Raw genomic sequence first — 17599 nt, forward strand, 5'->3', positions numbered from 1 at the left:
ATCAAAACCGTAACCGTCAATTTTGGAATCTTGATCACCTGGATCTCGAATTTCAGGGGTCGCAAACACCTCATCGTTGGATGATGTGTCTAAATCTTCACTTTGGACCGATGCGTTAGGAGTTCCGTAGATAGTCACGTCGCTTGTATTTGAACAAACACTATTGTTTAGCGCGGAAGGGCGCGTGTGATAGTTATTTGGATTGTTTGTTGTTGGAAATGGTATTCCGTAGATTTTATTCTGCGAAGATTTCACAAGCGGCACAGCCGCTGGAAACTTGGACCTTAAATAATTGGATGATATTTTCGCTATTTTTAAATCCCTTCATAAAAATAAATATTTTTGTAAAAACAAGTTGTAAACAAAAAATTAATAACTAACATTTACAATACAAACATGCCGTTTTGCAATAATTTGAATTAACTTAATTTTAAACAAATAATATCAATATTACTCTAGTATGCTGCATTCAGAAAAAAATATAGTGACAGTTTTAAGAGAAAACACAGGTGCAAAACATCAATATGCTACATTTATAACGCTTCATGCGCCAAAACTGCTAAGCACTTAACGCTTGCGAATAAATTTATCACTTATAAATTATTTTGTTTATTTATTTTAAATGTATTCATTTCAAACATTTAAATTCATGGCTTTTGCAACTAATGAAAAATTCTATCTACGAATGAAAACAGTACGAATCAATAATCTCGTTCGTTTCTGTTTTCTGCATATTTATATGGATGCATGTGTAAATAATTATTCAACATACTTTATATGAGATAAATAAAAAATCGATTATACTGAATCTATCATTATGATTTTAATGCTAATGATAAACTATAGTTCACTATGCACTCTAAACTGAGGAGATTAAATTATATTTGTATATTTAAAACACACATAATTTTTAATTCAAATATATTTTAACAAAATGTAGTCAAAATTCGTATTATACCAAAACCTAAGCATTTGGAAAATATACCTTTAACTAAAAATAGAAGGTAAAGAAATAAATCTGTAGTACAAATCCACAAGCATACCAAATCATTCACCGATTTCTGAATTATGTTATTCACCATACCATATGAAGCCCCCAAAGTATATACAAATATCTCGTTTATATTTGTTGTAAGTTTCGGATATATTCTATAATTATAAAATGTCTTTATATACAGTTGAGGACGTAGAGAATTCCGATAGATTTATTTTTTAAGTTTTATATTTGTCATTAGTTAGTTAATTATTATGTATATTATATTTTGAACAATTGTTTATCAAAAATAATAATAAATACCTGGTGTGTCCTGAATCGCCTTCACTGCTTTGTCGGCTGTGTTGGCTTTGTGAAAAACTACTATACCTGGAACAAACAATATAAGTATAAAAATTGTCAAATATATCAAAATATTTCGAATAAACTGATATTGCTTGTTTTGCTTAATTAAGCTTGTCCATAAGTTCAAGAGATTCTTAATAAACTTCATTGAAAAACTTCCATTGTCTAATGGTATGGGAAAAATAATTCGATTACTGAATCATCTTTATGAAATAGAAGTTTGTAGTTGGAGGGTTAAAATTTAGAGTTGTCTGTATTTTCAATTCAACATTATAAAAATTTACAATAAAAAAAATTAGCTCCATAATTTAAAAAAATAGTTAGGGATGAACAAACTTTGACTTAAAATAAGATTTCTAAAGTTAAATTTAATCTTTTTAGTTCAAGAAAATCTTAATCGAAATTCGGTGAAAAACATTAATTGATTAAAAAAAGGGTGAAATATTATTCAATTACTAAAATGAACTATTACGAAATAGGGGCTTGTAATAAGAAGGTGAAAAATTAGGCCTCTATGTATGAACTATAAAAAATAAATTAAAAGTGTCCAAAAAATTAAAAAAAAATCTTAACACGTTCGCACGAATACTATGAATGCTATAGCATTCATTTTCACTGTGATGCAGAACGACATGAATGCTATAGCATTCAAATTTTAATATCAATTTAATCCAAAAGTTTCGAAGGAACATTGCGACCAACAACTAATTATTTGAAATGATATATATATTTGAATGATATAAATGCCTACTTTATCGCTTCCTATTATTCTTCAAGCATGTTTGCCACGATTTTTAATAAAAATATAGCATTTAAACTAAAAATTTAAGCGCAGTATCTCAACCCCAATAATCAAACTTTAATATAGCATTGATAACATTAATATAACATTGAGAAATCACAGTCTGTTATTACATTTAAAGATTATTATTTTATTAACTAAAACCATAAATTATAAAGATAGCACGTCTCAAACTGTTCATATCAAAATACGTGCTTAAGAATTGAAATTATAACTTATAGTAATACAGGAAGTAAATCGTTTAATTGGCCATTACCGTTTGAAATCGTAAACTTTTATTCTATAGTATAAATCCGAACGTGTCTAATTGTGATTTCAAGCGATTTCGAACGTTTGAATAATAGTGCGTATGATTTTATCAGTTCATTTTTTTATCGAATATTTGTTACAAATAAAATACTGTAATGCTCTAATGGGACTAATAGCTTGCTATTTTACCTAAAGACTCTTACCGCGGGAAAACAAAATAAGTCAAGGGTTACCGCTACTTAACTTATTTTATTATGCAGTCTTATAATGTAAGATTATCTTGCAATTACCCTTTTAATAGAACAAAAATAGTTTCAAATAAATTCACCAAATAGTTGCCAAATATTTTTGAAAAATTAAAAAATTAGTAGCTCATTAAGTCGTGAATCTTTGATAATTCAATTTTTCTATTATCAACTCACCCCGATCCTTTCGACAATTGGCTGGTATTAGATGAATTCCTACTATGACTTTGAACGTGACAGTTGTTCTGCTGCTGCTGCTGATTCTGTAAACTACCATTGGACTGACTAAGTAAAGTTGTTCCTGCTGCATGGTGAGGAGGACCATCAGATTCAGACGCACAGCAACTTGACGTTAAATCCGACAACGTCACGTCCGATATCGCGTCGTGATCTTGTTGGGATGATGAGTGGTGGTGGTTGTGATTTAAAAGTTCTGAAAAAATAGACATATATTAGACCACCTATAATATGGTCCATCTATAATTAGGATATATTTTATACATTTATACAATAGTTACGTTTTAATAAATAAATTTACTTAATTAAAGAACAAAGAAAACGCGGACGTTTTATACATGTTATCAGAATCAAAACCTGTCAAAAATAGAAGGCACAAAAACAGACATCAAATCGCTCCATGACTATAACCACTGGTGCTAACAATAAGATAAAACTAAAATCATGACAACTCGACATTTGTAATAGAATATAATTTGAATACATTCTATATTCAATTTTAGTTTAATAAATATTTTTTTTATCTAAAATGTGGAGATCATCCTAATACCAACATCACGGGTCTCGGGCAGTTTACGAGGGACATAATTTGGTATGGCAATCACGCCTTGACAAACTATATACTGATCGACCCATAGCGGCAAATCATACTTGGCTCGACACAGATTTTCCTACAGAATGAATAAATCTTTTATTTTGCTTTTCTTTTTTATTTTTGTAATTAACTATTATAATAAATATTGCTATGTGTTTTTTTTTTGTAAGGAAAAGTTTTCTTTCCTCTTTTTTACCACACAATTTGTCACACATCTCGTATATATTAATATCAATCATGTTGTATAAAGTACCCAAGGGTAGAAAAATATGTGTTAAAAAAATTATTAAATAAATTCACTAAAATACATTAAGATGACGTTAGGATTATTAATGGTTAGTTCAATAAATTCTTAATGCAACTGAGGCAAATTTGCTCCAAGTTAATTTTAGTATGCCATGATATTTGCAAAATAGAAAACAAAATAATATATAAAAATATTATTGTAGATCGAAGTCTAATAAATCATCGTAAAATTGCCTAGTATTGATTTTTATTTAAAAATACTTTAGTTATTTATCGAATGCGCTCCAGCAACTATTAAGACCATAGATAATCAAGTATAAATAGATAGCAAACTCGGACGGGATATGTTTTGATGCAGATAGATTTGAACATTTATTATAATAACTAGTTGGTACTAATATTTTACCTCGAGGCAAGTTACATGAACTTCCCGATATGTTTGAATAATCGACTTAATCAATAAAAAATAAATTAATTTATGAGTTTTAATCACTCATAGTTTTTCGAGTGGATTTATTAGACATAATTGAACGCGTTAACTCGGAGTCTTTTCTAAAAGCAAATTTTCACAAAACAACAATTGAACCAGTTTCCGTAGGACTTTAAGACCAAGTACTCTATCGTTATACCAAGTAATTCGTCTAATCTTAATTTTAACAAACGTCAAAAAACTACTCATTTTCTCAATCTTTGATGAATTAAAAAAAAAAACTACTTATAGTAAGGCCGTAATATTTCAGTAAGTTCTATAAGACCATAATATATATATCGCCAAAAATAGTTCCATAAAAAGCGGCTTAAATTTCAGGCTCGGTAGATTCACACCTAAAGCTAATCAGTATCATTTCCAACTAATATCTTTCGAACAGATTTTGATTTTTTAAAATCGATTCGGTAGTATAAGCTTAAATGTGAATGAAAAGTTTTCCATATTACAAAGAAACGGCTCGGCAGATCGTCGCACAAAACAGACAAACAATAGTCCTCGTTGAGATACAGCAAATGACTTTTAAAATTCTGATATCGGTTTAGGCGTTTTTGAGCAAACGTTAATGAAAGGTTTAATTTTGGCAAATGCTAGAAAAAACGATAATACTTTTGGCAAACTTTGAACAATTTTCAAAATTTAGCGGCTTGCTGTAGGGCCGTAATATTTTAGTGTGATGTATAAGACTATGATATCTACCGTCAAAAAAAAATCACAAAAATCGTCAAAAAAATTTTTTAGCACTTTATTACAAGAAATCGGCCCAACCAATACCTTTCGAACAGTTTTTGAGTTTTCAATCTCGATTCAGAATTGCGTGCTAAAACGTGGACAAAAAATCTTTCACTTTTCTGCGATTTACAAAGAAACGGCTTGGCTGATCGTCGCGCAAAATTGATAAACACCAGTCCTCATCGAGATACATCGAATCGAGAACATCTTTTAAATTTATGAAATTTTTGAGAAAACGCCGATTTACGGCTAAAAATCTGTTCACATACACACAGACACACATACTTTTTCAAAGTTTCGCCTCATCCGATTCAGAACGGCTTGAAACGTCGAGAAAACATAAAATTAGCGAATCGGATTATTTGATGAAAACATAAACTTCTCCTTCGGGAAGTTAAAAATGGTATTCCCTTTTTGACTTTTGTTCCGAACTATCTAAACTAAAGTGGTACAAGATTATTCATTATTATATTAACTTCCCGTAGGGTAAGTTATAGTAATCGCAAAAAAATCGAAAATGAAAATTTTTATATATCTTTACGTTTCAGAGGTTTCTGAACATTTTGGCATACCTTAGAAAAAATGGATGTATGTGTGTGTGTGTGTGTGTGTGTGTATGTATGTGTGTGTATGTATGTGCGGATACAAATTTTCGTCGACGATTTCGGGAACACGGATCAACCGATTTGAATAATTCAAAAAGCATTCGATTCCTATTGATAAGGAGACGTGCTGATTAGTTTTTGGCGAAGGCAGGTCTAGCCGTTCCGAAGATACCGGGCAAAAAGTGCCGAAAACGGTAACTCAGTTTTTAAGAGAACGAAGCGTCCGATTTTAATAATTCAAAAAACATTTTACTTGTATTGACAAGATGAAGAAGTGATCAAATTTTCATGAGGGCAGGTCTAGCGGTTTCGGAGATTTAACGAAAAAAGTGAAAAAAAATGCCATTTGGCGGTCAAAAATGATCATTAGACATATGCACATCAAATTATCAGATATTTTATAGAGATTTTAACAATAAGTATAAATTTTGTTTACATGCCTATGGGTTCCGTACCAATGTTTATCCGTTAGACAGCGACGCGGCGCTTTACGCTTTATATTTTGTCTCTATGCAGTTCAAGCAGTACGATGCTTTGAAAAAAAGTTCAGATCTTCCAAAATATGTCAAAATAAAGAAAACATTTTTTTAGAATTATTTTTTCTAAAAAAATTTTTTTTTCAAGAGAAAGTAATTCTTTGTCCAATTTATAGTTTCTCAAAAATCTTATTTTTGTGAAGTAAAATTTTTTCAAAAATGTTAATCGTTTTTTAAAAAATAATAATTTTTGGTACGGGAAGTTCCTGCAATTTGCCTTAAGGCACGATGCCCTAATTGCCTTCAGACAGAATTCCACTTACAGCTAGTTAATTTTACTTATTTGTGATAATTTTGGTAAGCGACGTCAGTATCTGCTTCGTTTAGTCGTAGAAAACATATTCACTTAATATTTATCACAATTTTACAGTAAAATTAGGAAACTACTGGAAGCTTATGCAAACCAAAACATTTAAGTGGGTCAGAATTTATGGGACTTCTTCGGCTTTTTTAACTAATTTTTTTATTATTATAAAATTATCACAAGTGTTTTACCATTTTACAATTCTGATAAAATGTACTAACTTTTTATGAAACTTGCCAGTACAATTTAGTACATTATTTCAAAGGAAGGCCACTCAAGGTAGACCAATTTTAAAATTTTATAATTCATAGTTCAACAAAAAGTATTAATTTTTGAAACAGGCAATTGTATCATTGTTTTCGACTGTGGTCCTATAATGTTATTCACGATTACGGTTCTAGAATTTTAATGAACAGAAATAATAAAAATTAACCACAATAACCGAACAATAGTCACAATTTTACCAAAGCCCTAAGTTGCACTTAAAAGCAGATAATTTCCATACAACGTGAGAATTTTTTTTTTGTAATTTTTTTGCCAGTTACGATCAATACCATCACTCCATTTCGAATTGACGTTGAGTTCTGGCACACCCTGTATATGACAATTAGTGATTAAAATACACTTAATATTAATAGCTGAGAGTGTTGAATATGCAAACAAAACCCAATTGAATTATCTCACCTGATCCGAGTAGCGCCGGCCTTTTCTTTGGCAAAGACCCGAATCCGGATGATCCGGAAGCGTTGCTACAATCGTCGCGCGCCCTGGATTCTAATTCACTGGAAACACTTATGTCGTCTTGTGAAGGCGGCCTGCTGTGCTTTAATGAAGGCGTTGGCCTGAAATTTACATTAATAATCAAACACCATGCAAAACGAAATACGATGCAAAAATAGAATCAACCTATACCAATGAAAATATTTTCCATTATTTTTACACATTTTACGTACACATTCACTATTAGAAGATGTTTATTATTTTTAGAATTATTTTCGTATATATAATACCGCTTTTGAATACAATAATTACTCCAAAATTTTAATCAACCAACTACGTATTAAATATCTGATTCAAAAAGAAATAAAAAGTATTTGGTATTGGTATTTTGCCTTGAGGCAAGTTACATGAACTTTTCGATATGTGTAAATAATCGACTTAATCAATAAAAAAATAAATTAATTTATGAGTGATTAAAAGTACACAATTGAGAACGAACGATCAAGTTAATTCGGAGTATTTTCTAAAAGTAAATTTTCAAAAATCAATAATTTTTATAATTGAACAAGTTTCCGTAGGACTTTAATGATTTAGTATGTTCATTAAGACCAAGTACTCTAATGTTATACCAAGTAAATCGTCTAATTTTAATTTCAACAAACGTCAAAAAAAATACCCATTTTCTCAAACTTTGATGAATTTTTAAAATTAAACTACTTGTCGTAAAGTCGCAATATTTCAGGAAGTTCTATAAGGCCATGATTTATCTCGCCAAAAAAAGTTCCATAAAAATCGGCTTAAATTTTTTGGTAAGGATGTATGTTTGCAGGTTCGGATACAATTTTTCGCCCATGGTTTGAAGAGCATGGTCAACCGATTTGAATGATTCAAAAAACATTCGATTTATATTGATGAGAAGATGTGGTAATTAGTTTTTGACAAATATCCAGCGGTTCCGAAAATTGGTAGCAATTGTGACAAAAATAGAAATGGAATGCTGTGAATCATTAGTATTTTATAGGCAAATTACACATAATTTATAAGCTCTTATACTTCGTCTATAAAATACGAATGATAAAATTTACGACAAATTTTAATCTATTTAGACATATTCAAAACAATTGTTATTGATTATTAATCAATTTTTATTGATCATGAATTATTTTTATTCAACGGTATGCACGGTACGGAAATTGTCAGCAATTTGCTTTAAAGCACAATTCCATGCTCCACTAGTTTCTAATTTAACTAATAACCATAAACTAATATATAAAATGTTATAGTTGGTTGTTGCCAAAATTTAGAACCCAAACTTTAATAGATACTAATAAATTTTAAAAAATTAGAAACAAATATTTTACAATTTTAAACGTAAAAGTCAAAAATATATGCACTCATCGCATATAATAAGGTAACTAATTTGATAAAAAAAAATTATAATATTTTGGCGAACTCAAGGAATTCAGTCACTTCGATTAAAACCTCATTGAAACCGGCCAAAATGTTGGAGAGCAATGAAAGCATGTTTATTAATAAAAATTGTTTCTTCATTTTGATAGGTATTAGGTCAAATGTGAAACAACGATGATCAATTCACCAGCAATTTCAACAAACAATTAAGCAAAAAAGCATAAAATAACTTTGGTATAAGAATTAATATCAGTTATCTTTGATGACAAAGTAAACAAAGCTCTTTATAGTTGAAAATGCTTCACTAAAAATCGGAGCACGTTAATAATTATATAGGGGAGACATGGGTACGGTTGTGCCAGTTTACGGTAGTCACAGTCGTCATAACATCTGAACTATATTGATTTTGAGACAGGGTCCAAAGCAAGAAATATGAAATATGAATGTTCGAACAGAGCATTGAGCCAGCGAATTGCTTTTAAAGAGCCAATAGTTAGTTTTGTTCAATTTCCTTTAATAATATTGTAACAATATTGTTACTTATATACACATATAGATCACTTTGTTTGTTATTTTGTTGTAAGTTGGACTTTAGTAGTTAATTACCAGCAATTATTTCTGTTCTATGCGACATCTTTATGTTATATATATTGTTATATTATATTCATAAGCTTTGTTTAAATGATTGTGTTGTTTTTTCTTGCAATAAAAGTCTTTATAGACCATTTTTTTGTTTATAGCTATTGCTTTTTACCCCATTTTTATGCCTGTCACAACCGTCCCTCGGGCATATACGGTTGTGACACTCGCATTGAAGAGTTTTCTTGTATGATTTGTTTTTATGACTAATTCATCGCATTTAAGAAAAATATTTTAGTATTTCTTCGTAGACGAATGTTCAATTCATTATTTAATTTTATTACGTTACTCAAAGGTGTATTAACAAAATTATTGCTAATCAATAAAAAGTGTCACAATCGTATCCAGTCTACCCTACTATCCGATTTTAACAGTTGGTGTATTTCATATTAATTTTAGATTAAGGGGGTGGTTCTGTTTTTATTTATTTTTTTTCGAATTTGAGATTTTTTGATATTATGAAAGCTAAAAACCTTAGAATTATTTAAAAAAAATCGTCACAATATTTAGTTTTTTGACTAAGTTATTGATATATATATATATATATATATATATATATATATATCTATATGTATTATCCTCTGAAACCGTTTTTTTTATCGCTCCGTTAGCTATTGTATGCCAGCTGCTCTCTTTTTCATTATAATAGCTCATGCACATGACCTTTTTAATGTGTCAGCATCTTTGAACACCATAGTGTATTTAGTACATTAAATTAAATAGTGTATTTAGTATATTATATTAAAAACTTTAATAGAAAAATTAAAACAAAATTAATTTGAAAAAAACGAACAACCCTCTTAAGAAATAGAATGCAATTTGAAACGAGATAACAATTAAAATTCTAACCAACTTACACTTTGAATAAAATATCGCCACTGAGCATCGACATCTTGATGGCGACTCTTAACATGCTATTATCTTGCCTATGCCTTTGGTCATATCCTTCCAGCAGACACCTCCTTGCGGTGGCGACGCCGGCAGCGGCAAACTCTGCCAAATTGAGATCACAGAAGCCGAGCTTCCTGTAGCTTCTACCTCCTTTCAATTCTTTTCGAACTGAAACCCGTAGAACACAAGGATCAAGGACACCAGTTGACGCGGGCGCTGACATTTTGCAGACGAATTGGAAACTGGTACCCCATCGAACACTGTGCTCCCGGACTTCTTCTCTGTTGAAATAATGGAGATAATTAGTTTCAGCAAAGAAAAAAGCACAAAATACATTTTTTAATATGCATTTTTAATTGGAAAATGAAAGCTGTGCAAAAATTTGTATACTGTACATAATATGTTTTGATTTGATGAAAAATTGAAATCCAAGATTGATCTCCCCCTTCAAATTCTTAGCAAATACTTAATTATCGGAAGAAAATTTATATATTGTCATAGTACTTTTTTAGACCTGCGATATAGAGCTTTTCCGTATTAGTATAATTCAAAGATTTTGACTTTATCAATATTCATCAGCTGATGAACTGAGCCTTGATGTATCATACAATAACTAGTTGTTATTACTATTTTGCCTTGAGGCAAGTTACTTGAACTTCCCGATATGTGTAAATAATCGACTTATCAATGAAAAAGAAATTAATTTATGAGTGATGACATAATTGAAAACGAACAAAAACGTTTCTTACTCGGAGTATTTTTTAAAAGCAAATTTTCAAAAATCAATCATTTTTATGGTTTAGTAAGTTCATTAAAACCGATTTACCAAGTAAGTCGTCCATTTTTACTCATTTTCTTAAACTTTGATGACCTTTTAAAATTAAACTATTTATCGTAATGCCGTAATATTTTAGTAAATTCTATAGGAATATAATATATATCGCCAAAAAAGTTCCATAAAAATCGACTTAAATACTTTTTACAACAGTTAATTACAAGAAAACGTCTTTGTATATTTTCACCTAAAACTAATCAGTATCATTCACAACTAATACCTTTCGAATAGTTTTTGATTTTTTAAAATCGGTTCGGTAGTATGAGCTTAAATGTAGACGAAAAGTTTAACACTTTTTTTTCAAATTGCAAAGAAACGACACGGCAGATCGTCGCACACAACTGACAAACGATAGTCCTCATTGAGATACATCAAATGGCTTTTAAATTTCTGAAATCGATTCAGGCGTTTTTGAGAAAACGTCGATCAAAGGTCTAATTTTGGCAAATGCCAAAAAAAAAAAACGATATGTATCTAAAATTGGTACGACGACACTTATCGTAAAATTAGTACTAATTGTTGCAAACTTTGACGAATTTTTGTAGTTGAACGAGTTGTCGTAGAGCCGTAATATTTTACTATAATCTATAAGGCCATGGTATCTACCGTCAAAAAGAAATCATAAAAATCGTCGAAAAAAATTAGTTTAACACTTTATTACAAGAAAACGGCCCGTCCGATCTTTACCAAAAACTAATCACCTCGATTCCCAACCAATTAGACCAAGAGCCCGTGGGCGGATGACAGTATGTATTTTACGACACCTGAGATTTTGTGCATCGATTCCTCTATAACTATCATACATGAGATGGGGACTGACTAAGCCCAAACTGGCGGACACAGCTACTGCGCAGCTGGTAAAGGTACCTTTTTTTCGACCATATCCGAACCATTTTACGACGGTTGCCGTTTCGAAAATTTGAAAATATAATATTATTACTATCAAAAATAACAATGGCAGACGATTATCGCGCGGTCAACATGGTGGCAGACGATTTTGAAAATGCAGAAAAAAATTTTTTTTGAATGTATTTTATGATGTCTGCCATTTACATATTTTATTCCTTATAGTATCAAAACCTTATATTTATCACGGCAGACGTGTACCTGGCGTACTAACATCAGCAGAGTTAAAAACTCAGCTACCATCTGGCCTGATAGTATGCATAAATCTCCACGTTTTAAACGGATAAAGCAATTTTTTCATAATGATAATAGAAATTAATATTTTTTAGTCTTTATGTGACATTCAATAATGTTGATGAGCGAAAAAAAACATTTTTTTACGCTAAATTCATAAAGATTAAAGTATACAAACGATAACAACAATTATTGTAATCATTATTCAATTATTTATTTTAGTCTAATTTCTATATAAAAATAAAGTTATACATTATTATATATATATATATATATATATATATGTATATATATATATATATATATATATATATATACTTTATTTGTCATCATCTCGGAGCCATATCTCTCTTTTGATGATTCCTCATCATCCGCTGAATCAGATTCTATAAAATAATAAGTCAATTGTAAAATAAAAATTATTTCAAAATCCAACTAAAGATGTTTGATAAAGACGAGATTCTCCGACCATACTTTAATGCGCCCTACAATGTTGGTTGCTTGTTATAGACATTATTCCTAATATAGTTATAGTGGCTCTTAATAATTGTTGATAAACTACGGGATTGAACTTGCACCAAAATTTAGAATTTTTCTGCTGAATTCTTTATTGACGTTGTAAGCTTTATAGTTATTAATGAATAGTTTGTACCTTCCAACAACCACGTCATTAGGTCTTTTTGCATTATATATTTGGCAAATAATTTAGATGGTTTTCTATTAAATTTTCTTCTTTGCTAAACCGTGTGTAGCAAACCCTTGTTGAAGATCGATATTTTTTATTTAATTTTTTTTAATTTATTTGAATTTTTGAGACTGCCAATTGTACAAGGTTGATAATCAAAAATGTCCAACCGCGTGTTGTTGAAGATTTTTGCTGGTCTTCACATGAAGAACCTGACACAAACGCGCGTAACATCGCTGAGCATATCGTTCCAATATTTTAGGACCTTCGATACTGCAAAATATCAGTATAATATTGGTAATATGATTTGGTAATATGAGATAACTAAGAAATATAGTGATTCAAAAATTTGGATGCTAAATGGGGTTGAAATTAACCAGAGATATATTAACATTACGAAGTTGTTTGCCAAAAGTTCAATTTGTTGTTACGCTTTTACTGGTTGTGATTTCAATCCAGCCTTCTTTAACAAAGAAAAAAAAGACCTTACAATTCTCTAAAAAAAATCGATTTTCAACAAACGTTTGCTACACTTGGTGAAGAAAATTTAACAAAGAACCCCCATACAAGATCTTTTTAATACTTTTCAGCTTTTATATTATTATTATTTTTTAATTTTTTTAAGTATGGTCGGAGAATTTCGTCTTTATCAAACATCTTTCTTTAGTTGGATTTTGAAATAATTTTTATTTTACAATTGACTTATTATTTTATAGAATCTGATTCAGCGGATGATGAGGAATCATCAAAAGAGAGATATGGCTCCGAGATGATGACAAATAAAGTATATATATTATATATATATATATATATATATATATATATATACATATCCATATATATATATATACGTATATATATATAATAATGTATAACTTTATTTTTATATAGAAATTAGACTAAAATAAATAAAAAAATTGAATAATGATTACAATAATTGTTGTTATCGTTTGTATACTTTAATCTTTATGAATTTAGCGTAAAAAATGTTTTTTCTGCTCATCAACATTATTGAATGTCACATATAGACTAAAAAATATTATTTCTATTATCATTATGAAAAAATTGCTTTTTATCCGTTTAAAAACGTGGAGATTTATGCATACTATCAGGCCAGATGGTAGCTGAGTTTTGTAACTCTGCTGATGTTTAGTACGCGGTACACGTCTGCCGTAATAAATATAAGGTTTTGATACTATAAGGAATAAAAATGTAAATGGCAGACATCATAAAATACATTCAAAAAATTTTTTTTCTGCATTTCAAAATCGTCTGCCACCATGTTGACCGCGCGATAATCGTCTGCCATTGTTATTTTATGATAGTAATAATATTATATTTTCAAATTTTCGAAACGGCAACCGTCGTAAAATGGTTCGGATATGGTCGAAAAAAAGGTACCTTTACCAGCTGCGCAGTAGCTGTGTCCGCCAGTTTGGGCTTAGTCAGTCCCCATCTCATGTATGATAGTTATAGAGGAATCGATGCACAAAATCTCAGGTGTCGTAAAATACATACTGTCATCCGCCCACGGGCTCTTGGTCTAAATATCTTTCGAACGGTTTTAAAAATTTTAAAATCGATTCAGAATTGCGGGCTAAAACATGGACGAAATTTTCCTCACTTTTCTGCGATTTACAAAGAAACGGTTCGGCCGATCGTAGCGCAAAACTGACAAACGATAGTCCTCATCGAGATACATCAAAAAAAATTTAAATTTTTGAAATCGGTCCAGACGTTTTTGAGAAAGCGTCGATTTACGGTAAAAAATATGTTCACACACACACATACTTTTTCCAAACTTGATCTCATTCGATTCAGAATGGCTTGAAACGGCGAGAAAACAAAATTAGCGTAAAAAATAAACAATAAAACATAAATCAGATTTTTTGAAGAAAACAAAATTCTTCTTCGGGAGGTTAATAATTATGTATTCGGATTTTTAACATATTTGCCTTTGAGAAGAATTTAACATTTTAAATTAATGATAAAAAAATCGGTTACCTTCCTTCTATACAATGGTTTCAGAAAATAGTTCAAATATAGAACATGCAATATAAAGCAACATGTTTTCAAAGCTACCGTGCATCATATAATTAATTCTGTTATAACTTTTATTAGGTTCATGCTTTGTGAATAACGCAGGAATTATTGTATTTTAATATAGTAGTAATTCAACTCCAAAAAACTCAAAAAAAAAAAAAATACGAGAAATACCCAGCAGAAATTGAACTGCATATCGATAATAAAGACTATAACAGTTTTAGACAGATTAATACCATTACTATTGCATCAAAACTACAACATCCAAATCTTAATGATGTAGAAGTGTGACTTTAAAGTGTATTTAACTTTTTATTTAGTTTTTTAAGTTATGGAAAATTTTAAAGATTACAACGTTACATAATGTTACATAATGAATCAATTACTCAATTCCATAATATGAATGCATACATTTTATTCTAAGGAGCTTAATTAACGAATGTGTAACTTTATAAAAAAATGCAGTTTTCGCAAAAAACACCTTTACAGCTTTAATATGATACCGATGACAAAAATTGCAACAACGTTCATAGATTTGTAAAATCGACATATAAAATTTAGAAGCAGGGTGTTGGAATTTCAAACTTCATATAAGTAATACATTCAGCCTGATTCGAGAGTATCGCTAAATTTCAATCAACGAGTCAGTTTAATTACAAAAATAATATAAACCATCGTTGTCGAAGTAAGTTCTGCTGCATATGCCTGGGTGAGACAGAAACATAGAAACTCAAATTAAACTTCATATGGTTATAAAATCGTGAGAGCTTTATGCAGATTAATAGCCATACCGAATGCAAAGACCGCAACATGCAGAGCTTTTAAAGCGCGCTATGGGAAAATTCAAAGAAGACCACTCCATATACGCTTCAATATAAAAACCGCATTTTGACTCTTGCATATTTTACTTAATAACGAGCTTTCGGAAAACTATGACATTACGAAGAAAGGGTCTATTGCGGTTGCAAAATTGAGTATGAATATGCAACAAATGATTGAATCATGAAATCGAGTGTTCACAAAAAATTAAGAAGATTTTTTATTAACTTCCCGTAGGGCAAGTTATAGCTATCGCAAAAAAACATAGAAAATTATTTTTTTATACATTTTTACGTTTCAAAGGTTTCTGAACATTTTGGCATACCTTACAAAAAATATATGTATGTGTGAGTGTGCGGATACAAATTTTTAACGACGATTTCGAAAACACGGATCAACCGATTTGAATATTTCAAAAAACATTCGATTCGTATTGATAAGGGGACGTGCTGATTAGATTTTGACGAAGGCAGGTCCAGCCGTTCCAAAGATACGTGGCAAAAAGTGCCAAAAACGGTAACTTTAGTTTTCTCGATGTCATTTTGAATCGAATAAGATCAAATTAAAAAAATGTATGTATATGAATTAGAGCGGGTCGATTTGTATGTGTCAAAAAAGTCGCTTAGACACACATGATTTTCGGATACTAGGAATCAAAATAAGATACTTCGCTGAAAAAAACCATACCTCATGAATGAGTTCTGATGTCCCGTGCAATAACCCAAAAATAAGGGTAGAAATTTAAAAAATTGCATTTTGACCCATTTAGAGTGCCCCAATCGCGTCCAAATGTATGACCGACTCCCACTAACTTTGAAAAGCCGATTCACACATGTGATTCATCCCCTAGGACCGCCCCTGAGCGGTTTTTCAACATTCAACCCTTATTTTTGGGTCAACGCAGGGGACATCAGAATTCTTTTTTCAGAGGTATGGTTTCTTCAGCAAAGTATCTTATTTTGATCCTAGTATTCGAAAATCATATGTGCCTAAGTGACTTTTAAATCGACCCGCCCTAATATGTATGCATGTATTAGTATCATTTTCTATTATACAAAGACAAAACTGATTGAAAAAATTTAAAAGCAATTGGATGTAGTTCGATAAAGATCAACTTTAATTATTTACACACGTCGGGAAATTCATGCAACTTGGCACGACTAAGCGGTTAAGAGCGACGGGACCTGAATCAGAGGTTCCGGGTTCGATACTCACTTCGAGCAGCCTGTTGTCAGGCAGCAGTGACAACGATTTTCACTTGAAAATATAGATAGCAATATATTTCCAAGTGAAAATAGCCCTTGCCCGGCATTGCTGCACCAATAAAAAGTCAGCCCTATTAGATTAAATCTAATAACAAAAAATCATCAAAGATGGATGGATTAACCATTGGGTTACCATCTAAAAAATACGAAGAAAGGAGAAGTTTCAGCCCAACAGCTAGTAGGACGTAAGGTTCTGATTGCTGTTAAAATATATAAAAAAAACTTGCCACGACAAAAGGCCACTTACAACTAGTTTTACTTTTGAAAATAATTAAAATTAAAAAAAAAAATTTTTTTTGTAACCATATATGTATATAAACGTATGCATAATATCTATTCACTTGTTGCTTATAAGTGTGATATTACGTCTTAGTTTTAAGATATCATGCACAATTAGTATTCATGATTACAATCAATGGAAACAATATCAATTATTATAATAACCATGTTTCCGTGCTCTCGACACAAATTTATCCATTTAAACCTTCCTAAGATAGTTTGCTGAATGTAACTAATTGAAGAGCACTGCCGGACATGACCGCAAGTGATTTTGCCAGTATGATCAAAGCGAGTTTCCGTACAACTTTGATACGCTTTTGAGTGTAGTGAACGGTTGCGGTCGTCTCGGAGAAAGGTCAGGCATTGGGCAGATACTGAGCAATCTGTTCCGGAACTTGGAAACTTATGGTCACCCATGACAATTTTATCATTATGTAGCAATTAATTATCTGGATTAATCTATTAGCATAATAGTTGATGTTGTTTTGATGTTTAT

At 30.6% G+C, this 17599-nt stretch overlaps 1 protein-coding gene across 1 annotated transcript; it reads right to left on the reverse strand.

Moving 5' to 3' along the window:
* Positions 1–6933: 6933 nt before the first annotated feature.
* On the reverse strand, positions 6934–10260 carry LOC113373994 (protein FAM102A-like). Its single transcript, XM_026614253.1, has 3 exons — positions 10004–10260; positions 7062–7219; positions 6934–6971 (listed from the first exon to the last, which is right to left on the reverse strand). The coding sequence occupies exons 1-3, from the start codon at positions 10258–10260 to the stop codon at positions 6934–6936; spliced, it is 453 nt and encodes a 150-aa protein (XP_026470038.1).
* Positions 10261–17599: the final 7339 nt, after the last annotated feature.

This window comes from Ctenocephalides felis, unplaced genomic scaffold (genome assembly GCF_003426905.1).
Source record: "Ctenocephalides felis isolate EL2017-DRISC unplaced genomic scaffold, ASM342690v1 CF-g0.4_SCAFFOLD_01604, whole genome shotgun sequence".
Lineage (NCBI taxonomy): Eukaryota > Metazoa > Arthropoda > Insecta > Siphonaptera > Pulicidae > Ctenocephalides > Ctenocephalides felis.

Coding starts and splice junctions, on each gene's coding strand:
- LOC113373994 (XM_026614253.1), bottom strand. CDS start 10,260: ATGTCAGCGCCCGCGTCAACTGGTGTCCTTGATCCTTGTGTTCTACGG. Junction 7,220..10,003: donor GGCGATATTTTATTCAAAGT/GTAAGTTGGTTA, acceptor TGTAAATTTCAG/GCCAACGCCTTCATTAAAGC. Junction 6,972..7,061: donor GCCGGCGCTACTCGGATCAG/GTGAGATAATTC, acceptor TGTCATATACAG/GGTGTGCCAGAACTCAACGT.